At 42.0% G+C, this 10,550-nt stretch overlaps 1 protein-coding gene across 5 annotated transcripts in view; it reads right to left on the bottom strand.

Annotated features, from left to right (window-relative positions):
* LOC122491601 (phospholipase A and acyltransferase 1) overlaps positions 1-10,277 on the bottom strand; it is a 76,356-nt gene extending 66,079 nt beyond the window's left edge. For 2 of the 5 annotated variants that reach the window (XR_006299390.1, XR_006299389.1), the window contains exons 1-3: positions 10,100-10,277; positions 9,177-9,295; positions 939-1,077 (exon numbers count right to left, since the gene is read on the bottom strand). Coding sequence is in view for 3 of the 5 variants with exons in the window: in XM_043594572.1 (XP_043450507.1) it covers positions 939-1,077; positions 9,177-9,295; positions 10,100-10,172 (331 nt within the window). In the remaining 2 variants the exon portion in view is untranslated. Of the gene's footprint in view, positions 1-938; positions 1,078-8,439; positions 8,723-9,176; positions 9,428-10,099 lie in introns of those variants that run through there. The other 3 variants (XM_043594572.1, XM_043594573.1, XM_043594574.1) reach the window with 3 other exon arrangements.
* Positions 10,278-10,550: the final 273 nt, after the last annotated feature.

Here is a 10,550-nt window from a genome sequence, read left to right on the forward strand (position 1 = left end):
CAGAGAGGTCTTTTCCTGCTTTCTCCTCTAGGGTTTGATGGTTTCCTGTCTCCCATTCAGGTCCTTTATCCATTTTGAGTTTATTTTTGTGAATGGTGTGAGAAAGTGGTCCAGTTTCAATCTTCTGCATGTTGCTGTCCACTTCTCCCAGCACCATTTGTTAAAGAGACTGTCTTTCTTCCATTGGATATTCTTTCCTGCTTTGTCAAAGATTAGTTGGCCATACGTTTGCGGGTCTAGTTCTGGGGTTTCTATTCTGTTCCATTGGTCTATGTGTCTGTTTTTGTGCCATATTAAATTGTTTTCATGAATGATGTTATCAACTTTCATTTCTTTCAACAATATCCTTGCTTTGGTTTCATTATACCCTTATCAACACTGACTGTTATCACTTTTAAATGTTTGCTAATGTGATAGGCATAAAATGTGTTATTCTGTTGTACAATTCCTAGACCAGTCCCTTTAAAGATGGGTATTGACTTGTGCTTTTCTTCTTCTACATACTGTTCATAGTTCTTTACCCATATGTTTGTTGGGATTTTGCTGTATATGTATCCCCAGCATCTAGAATAGCCTTTGGCACATACTGGGTAATCTATAAATAGATGTTGAACAAATTGAAATGATTTGCGTGATAGGTAAAGACACTGACGCTTATGTTTGTGAGCAATATTCTCCCCAGTGGATTATTTCCTTTTTAATTATGTTTTTTAAATCCAGAGATTTTACTGGATTCTAATGTTAATTGGTTAACATTTTAATGTCTTTGTGATTTAGCCAAAGCCACTTTGGTCTTACTATGTCGTTCATTAAACCTATTTCAGATAGATTTATCTACTTTCTACATTTTATTTCTTTTTTTTTATGATTTCATTCATGATTCCTTCTTATAACAAGAGAGTTCAAAACCTCCAGGAGTTGCGGGAAACAAAACTTACCTAGAGGTGCTATGTTGATAACATAACCATCACCCAGGTACAGTGCCCAGTGCTGATAGCCAGAACGAAACACTTCAATCAAGTCGCCCGGCTGGGGGTTACCAGGATAGCTCAAACTAAAGCAATCATTAAACGCCATCTGCAATGACAGACACAAAGGCAATCTAGCTGACATGACTTGCCAAAAGAAAATCAGTTTAAGACCTCCACAGAAGTATAAGGATACAGAATTTATTGGGATTGCATTCCTTATTAAAGACTTAAACTCACACCACTGTCCTTTGTATGATCATTCTTTGTATGATTCCAACACTGAATTATGTGTGCAAAAGTGAAAAAACAAGTGGGAAAGAATTTTTCTGCTAATTGTTTAATTTTCTGTAGCAATGCTTCTCATCCTGATCAACCCCAGGGCTCCTTTACGATAATCAGCATCTTATAGTTCTCTCTTTAAATCCAGATATTCATAGATAATATGATTTACCCATACACAACATTTCAAAAATAGTAATATGGTGCCCTATTGGAACAGAAAGGGGAAGTAAATTTACAATAGTACGTATTTTACTTATGTAAATAGTCGGTCCATGACTATACAAAAAGATACAATAAAGTATCCATAAGTGTGCACTTACGTAGCATGAAAGAGTCAACAGTCAGTGGCAGAAGATGAGAAGCCTTTCAGCCTCTCAAATAAGTAAAATCAAAGAACAAGGTATGGGAGGACTGACACTGATATTACGTGGAAAAAATACCTTGTATTGCAAAACTTACTCTCTCATTTAACTTAAGCAGAAAGAAGTTCCAGACTCAGAGGAGTGGCCAGTCACATATTCAGTCATACTGTAATACACGGGACATTTATTCCTTGTGCCAAACTGCTGTGCAATCTAGGTACTTCAGTCTCTACCCACTAAATATCAGTAAATGCTCTTTGTCATGTGACAACCACAAATATCCACACAGATTTCCACCCCTCCCCTACTGCCCCATTTACTGCCTGATTCCTGACTTACTGATTCCAGAAACAGTGTTAAGGTGGCCACCGTAGAAGTGAGACAACTTGGAAGGTTGGGGAGTTCGTCATGTTGATGAATATGTCTGAAAATTCTAAGCTTGGTGAGTTTTTTTTTTTTTCGTTTTAAGTCACTATTTTTTTTTTAATTTTTTTTTTCAACGTTTATTTATTTTTGGGACAGAGACAGAGCATGAACGGGGGAGGGGCAGAGAGAGAGGGAGACACAGAATCGGAAAAGGCTCCAGGCTCTGAGCCATCAGCCCAGAGCCTGACGCGGGGCTTGAACTCACGGACCACGAGATCGTGACCTGGCTGAAGTCGGACGCTTAACCGACTGCGCCACCCAGGCGCCCCTAAGTCACTATTTTTCAAAAAGAACATATAAGTCTCTGATGGTCGATTTTTATGAAAGGTTACATTTTCTACATATGTATGACGGGAGTAGAATGACTCAGCAGGCAGAAGTTACAGACATTCATCAATACTCAAAAGGAGATTTAGTGCTATATCCATGTTGAATCTCTAATTGACAGCAGAGTTTCTCATCACCTCTCACTCTAATGTAGATATGTACGCTCAATTACAAAACAAATCCAAGTGCCAGAAAGGGAAATTTCTAAACCATCTAAATTATATTCATAATAGCACAGGCTAAGGACTTGGGAATACAGACTATCATTTTGCTGGCACCCTAAAAGTCTTTTTTTACAACACTTAATATTGGAAGGGTGTTTTCCCAAGTATTTGTATGCCATCTGTGGAAAACTTCAATCACCACACTGTCACAGGAATCTGGCCAAATGTATGCTGTCCATCTGTTGAAAAATAACTATTAAAACAACTTTATAGGAACCATTAAGTCTAACCACTCTCTCAAATATGTTTGAGTCTTATTAATATGGGGTTCAGAATTTGGCCACATGGGCACCAAAAGGAAAAATAGATAATATACTATGAAATAAACAAACACATTTCCCATGAATGGGATGCAGCAAGCACACACAGCTGCTTACTAGAATTCAGCGACCTAGCCAAGCTTACAATAATAATCACCCTTTGAACAGAGAGCACTTTGTAGTATAACTTTTTTTTTTTCAAATGCACTATTGCAATTAACCCTATTTAACTTCTTTAAAACCTACCACTACTTAGGTTATCGTTCCATTGTATAGAAAAAAGTATATAGTAGCTAATGCCAACTTTTGGAAAATACCCATTGAAAGCTTCATACAGATCACTTATGTTGGGGTTACATCACAATAAACCCATCGTTAGTTGAAAATATCATAGGTCAAAATGCATTTAATTCACCTAACCTACCAAACAGCTTAGCTTAGCTTAACCTACCTTATACATGCTCAGAGCACTTATGTTAGCCTACAGTTGGCAAAATCATCACAAAGCCTGTTTTATAATAAAGTATTGAACATCTCATGTAATGTATGGAGAACTGTACTGAAAATGAAAAATGTGGTTGTATGGCTATAAGGGTACAAAATGGTTCTAAGCATATCAGTTGTAGTTGCTACAGCTCAGCACCACTGCCCCAGCAGCCGGAGACAGGATTGGATGTATCACTAGCCCGGGAAAAGATCCAAAGTCAAAATTCAAAGTATGGTTTCTACTGAATGCATATTAGTTTTGCACCATTTTAAGTAAAAAAAAAAAAAAAATCATAAACCAAACCATCGCTGAGTCAGGGACCATTTATATTATAAATACAGAGCGGGAATAATGGCAACGGGTGTTAAAGATGTGAGCTCTTGTCTCAGGTCGTCTGTTTGCTATAAAAAAATAGCAATAGTTGGGCAAAATGTCTGTGTCACAGTTTCCTGTTTTTTTTTTTTTTTTTAATTCCAGTTAGTTAGGGGCGCCTGCGTGGCTCAGTCGGTTGGGCATCCGACTTCCGCTCAGGTCATGATCTCACGGTCTGTGAGTTTGAGCCCTGCGTCGGGCTGACAGCTCAGAGCCTGGAGCTGCTGACAGCTCAGAGCCTGGAGCCTGCTTTGGATTCTGTCTCCCTCTCTCTCTGCCCCTCCCCCACTCATGCTCTGTCTCTCTCTGTCTCGGAAATAAACATTAAAAAAAATTAAATTCCAGTTAGTTAACATCCAACGTAGTATTAGTTTCAGGTGCACAGTTTAGTGATTCAGCACTTCCATACCTCACCCGTTGCTCATCATGACAAGTGTGTCCTTAATCCCCATCACCTAGTTCACTCATCCCCCTGTGGTAACAGTCAGCTTTTTCTCTATAGTTGAGTCTGTTTCTTGGTTTGTCTCTCTCTTTCTCCCCCCATGACCATTTGTTTTCTGTCTTCAATTCCACATACGAGTGAAATCATACGCTATTTGTCTTTCTCTGACTGACATATTTTGCATCAGTTTCTCCACCTTGCAGGCACGTATAAGAATATCAGTTTATCTCAAAAGGTTGTGGCAAGTAACCTCAAATGGACGGGCTAAAAGCTGTCACAAGTGCTTTGTGAACTGGCCAGAGCTAGACAGGTGGACGGTAAAACAGCAGTGGCTCTTTGTACATGTTGCCACAGTGGTTCATGGCTTTTGTGTGATTTTGGTTCCTTAGCCTTTCAGCCACAATAATGTTGTGGAATGGGTAATTCCACTGCCCACTTTTAATATATTTAACACATTTTCCATTCTGGCATATGGTTTGCAAACTGATTTATGAAATGTAAGCTAATTGATTTCCTGAAGCCTATCCTATTTATAATGAAGGATGACAAGATAACAAGGAAAATATTTCTTGTGAGGTACCACTCAAGAAACTAAGGGAAGAAGGGGAAAGTGAGTGCCCACACCAAGTGGTTAGAATCGCAGCAATTTACTGCAGAAAAGTACTTTAGACATTATCTAATCCACTGCTCTCCAAATTTGTTTTTAGCATCAGAGCCCTGAATTAAACCAAATATCAGATGGGCCCACAAAAATATAAAACATAAAAGTAGCTCTGCCCTTGACGAAGTCAGGAAAGAGCATGAGAGCCCCATCTGCTCCTCACTGCGGCTGCTTCTGAGGTTTTCTGGGGCCCCAGAAATTCTAGGAATGGAGCTTGAATAACACCCATCTAGTTCTAGCAGAAGCCACTCATTTTCAAGACAGAAGAAATAGAAACAGGCAGGTAATTTGACTTGTCAAAGGTCATATACTATTTTACAAAAGATTTTCAATAGTTGCCAGAGCAGGGGTTCCTGGGTGGCTCAGTCAGTTGAGTGTCCGACTTCGGCTCAGGTCATGATCTCATGGTTTGTGAGCCCACGTCGGGCTCTGTGCTGACAGCTCAGAGCCTGGAGCTGCTTCGGATTCTGTGTCTTGCTCTCTCTCTGCCCCTCCCCTGCTCATGCTCTGTCTCTCTCTGTCTCAAAAATAAATAAAACATTTTAAAAAATTAAAAAATAATAATTGCCAGAGCAATTGAATATTCATTGCAAAAAAAAAAAAAACTAAACTAAAACCTCCACATAAGTCTCACATCTTATACAAAAAATATTTCAAAACAGATCATGGAATTAAATGTAAATCTATAAAACACAGAGGTGGGGGGAGCACATAGGAAAAACCCCCCAGGATCTAGAGGAGACAAAGAGTTCTTAGTCTTGATACAAAAAGTACTACCCATAAAAGAAAAAAAAAACTGACAAATTGACATCCTCAAAGTTTAAACCTTTTGCACTGCAAAATATCCTGTTAAAAGCTCAAAAAGACAAGCTATAAAATGGGAGAAAAGATTTGCAAAACACATATCTGAGAAAGGACTAGTATTGAGAACACGCAAAGAACTCTCAAAACTCAAGAGTAAAAGAGCAAAGAATACAATTAGAGCATGTTCAAAAGACACAAAGACGTTTCACCAAAGAAATGACACAGATGTCAAGTAAGCCATGTTAAACACCATTAACCACTTGGGAAGTGCAGATTAAAACCACAATGGGATAGCACTCCACACTTATCACAAGCGCTAAAATAAAAAATAGTGACAACAGAAAATTCTGGCAAGGATGCACACTAAGTGTATCACCCATTTGCTGGTGAGAATATAAAATGGTATAGCCACTCTTGAAGCAATGCAGCGATTTCTTTAAAAACTTGTTAACTACCATACAATCCAGCGATTGTACTCCCGGACACGTACCCCAGAGACTGAAGACAATAAAGACTTATATTTACACAAAAACCTGTATGTGAGAATTTAGAGCAGCTTATTCACAATAGTCAAAAACTGGAAATAGCCCAGGTGACCTTCAAGGTGTAAATAAATTGTGGTATAGCCATACCATGGAATACTACTAGGGAATAAAAAGCAACAAACTATTGATACATTCAGCAACCTGAAGGAATCCCAGATAAATAGGCTGAGTGAAAAACGCCAATGCCAAAATGTTTCATACTCTATGATTCTTTTTATAGAACATTCTCGAGATGACAAAATTATAGAAATAGAGAACAAATAGTTGTTGCTAAGGGTTAAAAAAGTGGTGAGACGGAAGTAGGTGTGGGTATAAAAGGACAACCTGAGAGATTCTAGAGATGATGGAAATGTTTTCATCCGGATCATGCCAATTTCAATAACCTGTCTGTGATATTATACTATAGTTTTGCACGCTGTTACTATTGGGGGAAACTGGCTAAAGATACAAGGGCTCTCTGTCGTATTTCTTACAATTGCATGTAAATCTACAATTGCCTAAAAACATACACATTAAAAAAAACAGACCAACGCTTTTTTTAATATAGAACATAGAAGAGGATAAATATGTGGAAGTTATATTGAGGCAGATTTTAGCTGTGCATAAGGAAAACTTCTTTGAAAGTGATCCAACAATGGAATAGAGTACCTTGTGCAGATAGCAGGCTGTCACTGGGAATGTTTAAATACAGTAAGGGTTGATGAAAATAACATTTCCATGGTGGTGGTGGGAGGGGACAATAGTTAGAGTAAGAAGGCCTTGTAAGGTCCCTTATAAGCTCTAATGTTCTCTCATTCTATTTCCCAGGAACTGTACAAGGTGTGATCCTCAAATCAACACCATGAAGTAGAGATAATTATTTCCCCCATTTTACAGATGAGGCATATGATGTTTACAGCAGCTCAGGAACTTACCCAAAGTCACACAGGGGAAAAGGGCCAGGACTCAGATAAGCCTACCTCCAAGACCAGGTTCCTAATCCCACTCTCACTGCATTGCCTCCATTGCTGACACATCTGTGGCCCTTTTTTGAACACTGTTGGACCAGGTAACAACTGTGAGCTAATTATTATGATCACCATTTTATAGATAAGGAAACTGAGACTGATGAGTTAACCATCAGGCCTAAAGTCACAAAGGTAGTAAGTGACAGAGATAGAGCTCAATCCCAGGTCTGTCTTCTTATTGTAGACTGCATGTTCCTGCTTTATACCACTGATTCACATCACTAACCAAAGGAATTATTACTAAACGACATTTCATTTTTCCCTCTTCTCAAAAACCCATTGTGTAGAGAAGTTGCAAAAGCACAAAGAATAAACATTTCATGTAACAATACAGGAAGTGTTTAAACATTTATATGCAGAACTAGTGAGTAATGGGAAAAGGACCTTGGGGAATCCCTGCTCTTGTCCTGCAGGAGAGGTGTCAAGGTGGGGCTAGAAGCATCTAGAAGGTACCTAGACTCAGACATTAGGGAAATGGCTATAACCCGTCTGGTTGGGTAAGTCGATAGGCAGGGGCCACGTCTACCCATTTCATTTGGGCACAAGATAATATTGTGCTTCATAAACATGAGTTAACACAGAACCCATTAAAGATGCATTTATGAAGTCCTCTACTCTGATCTGTGTGTGTCACCTTTAAGATAAAAAAATACTTTAACAGTTCATCTGCACAGATTTGTTTATCTAGTTTATCATCAAGAGGGGCATGAAGGTAAGTCTGTAATCTTTGTACAAGAAACAGGCTACTCTGTTCATAGCACCCTGTTGGTCCCAAAAGATATAACTGCCCCCCTGAACAGATAGGGACAGGCTGATTAACTTCTGCTCGTGTCCATGAGGCCACCTGTGTTACAGGAATACTAAGAGCACTTTTTCACAAACTACTCCCAAGAATGCTGTGGAAGTCTGAAATACTACCACAGACCATCCCTAGTCCAACAGTCTCCCAATGTGATTTGAACCCTTTCAGCTGCATTTTTTCCATCCTTGGTCCTCCTACACTGAAATGGCCCCATGAAGCTCTGCAGTCTCAGAATGACTACTTCACAGCCCCTCAGAGCTCTAAGGATCTTTGGTCAGACATCCTCACTCTGCAGCTGAGGGTTCCACCTCACTGCCAAGTGAACCATCCTCCCAACCAGATGAACTATCCTCAGCCACTGCCTGGAATCCTTCCAAGGCTCCCCACTACTGACTCCCCACCTTGCCTCCATATTTTCATCACTGCATCCCAGGAAAACCAAACTATTCATTATTCCTCACACTTACCTGGAATTTCGTTGCTAACACTGCACCTTCTACCTGGAGTGCAGTGCCCATTTCCAAATGCCCCCCAAAGCCCCACTCTTGGGGATCCAGGTCAGATGCCACCTCCTCTCCAAGATCTTCTTGCAGTCGGCCAGAAATGACATCTCCTTGGGAGTTTCGCGGTGCGTTTTATCTAACACCCATTGTGTTTCCCACTGACCTGGCGTCAGTTACTGGTGTCCCGGGAATAATTTCTTCTGCTGGTTCTCGTTTGTCTCTATACCTTCAGTTGCTAGCAGAGCGCCTGGCACAAATAACTGCTGAGTAAATGTCTAATGAATGAAGGAATGAGAAGCTCAAGCCCAGGGAGGACAGAGTGGCTGGGTTTTTCCAGCACATAAATCATATTAATAGTCTTGAAAGCCAAAGTAATATCACCTAATATCTTATAATGCTAATTACTTGTATTATAATCCATATTCATCCAGTGAGGACGGTGGGTTTAAAAAAGCCTTTTGGATGGAAACCAATTTGACAATAAATTTCATATAAAAAAATAAAAAATAAATTAAAAAGCCTTTTTGGGCAGGACCAGTTTTCTAGTCATGATTCGGACACTTAATAACTGTGTGACTTGGAGACTGAGTCTCTCCCTGTGGACTCAGTTCTCCAATTTGTAACAAAGAGGGGTATTTGACAGGTGGTGCAAACAAGGTTGTCTGGAAGCCTAGAGGTCCTCCCCACCACCCCCAGCACACCTTGCTTGGGGTCCGGGTCGTCTTTCCCACCGGCGGCAGCTGCTGGGGTCCTGGGGTCTCCCTGGCCTCGCAGCTGCTGCCTCTTCGGCTACTGGCCACGGGCCCACTCCATCTGCTCCCTGGGGAGGTCAAGGCCACAGCAGCTCACCCCCACTCAGCGCCAGCCCTCCAGCGCCAACGCCAACCCCACCGCGAGGAGCTGTCCTGGCGCCTCGGACACTGCTGCGCACGCTCAAGTCTTCCGCACCCGCCCGCGCCACCGCCTGGGTCCCCACCCTCACCTGGAGGAGCCCAACAGAACACCTGATCTGTACGTACGCGCGCGCGCGCGCGCGCGCGCGCGGTAATTCACAGACACACAGCGGTCAAAGCGCAGCCCCAGCATGGAATCCGACCAATGACTGCAGTCCTCCGCTCCCAGCCCCTAGGACACTCCTACATCAAACTTTGATGGTCCCAAGGGCTGTGCTAGGGGCTGCAGTTGCGAACTTGACTTGGGGAGACACTCGTCATGAATGCACACTCACCGCTAGCTGTACACACCCTTCTAGCGCGGCACAAATTCCTTTACCCAGGAAAGGACCCATAGTCCCTGCGCCCCAAGAAAGCAGCTGGGTCTTTCAGCAAAGGTGGGGAAAGGGAGTGGCCTTAGAAACCCTCCCTCCCGGCTTCCCAACACACACACACACACACACACACACACACACACACACCTACCCACACGGTGAGCGCTTGTGAGCCTGATCCAGAGCCCAAAGGCTGTGAGGACACACATGGACCCCGTTCCCTTTGGACCCCTCCCTGTTACCACCCTCTAGCCTAGGATCAACTTCGGAGTGGGAAGGGGAGAGAAAGGAGAAAGGAAAGAAGAGTGTGCCCTCCCGCTACAGCCAGGTATTAGTTTCTCCCAGGGGCAAATTTACCTGGATCCTGATGGGGTGGGGCCTTCCTTAAAGACAGAAGTCTCTCTCTCTCTCTCTCTCTCAGGCAGCCCATTCATTCCCCCTCACCTCGTCTGCCCTTCCCCCACCAAAGGTCTGGTTCTGCAAGTCCCTTATTCAGCGTGACTTAGGTGCACGTGACAGAGCAGGGCCTAACTGACTCTCTTTCAGGCCTGGAAGGCCAGCAGAGGCTTCCAGAAATAAAACCGTCTGAGTTAAAAATAGAGCCGGGCATGAAGAGTATCCCCTTTCTCACTGCTAAGAAAAGGGAGGCCAGGAATACTAGCCAGCTAAGTAAGGAAAGCCAGACGGACTGCTAAATGAACTTTTTGGAGCTCTGCACAGGACTTTCCTGCAAACAAGTCAGAACCTAGATTTTAACTCTGAATTAAATGGAATCTCAGCTGAAAGGCAGGATTCAGAGGCTGAAATA

The sequence above is a fragment of the Prionailurus bengalensis genome, chromosome C2, assembly GCF_016509475.1.
Source record: "Prionailurus bengalensis isolate Pbe53 chromosome C2, Fcat_Pben_1.1_paternal_pri, whole genome shotgun sequence".
NCBI lineage: Eukaryota > Metazoa > Chordata > Mammalia > Carnivora > Felidae > Prionailurus > Prionailurus bengalensis.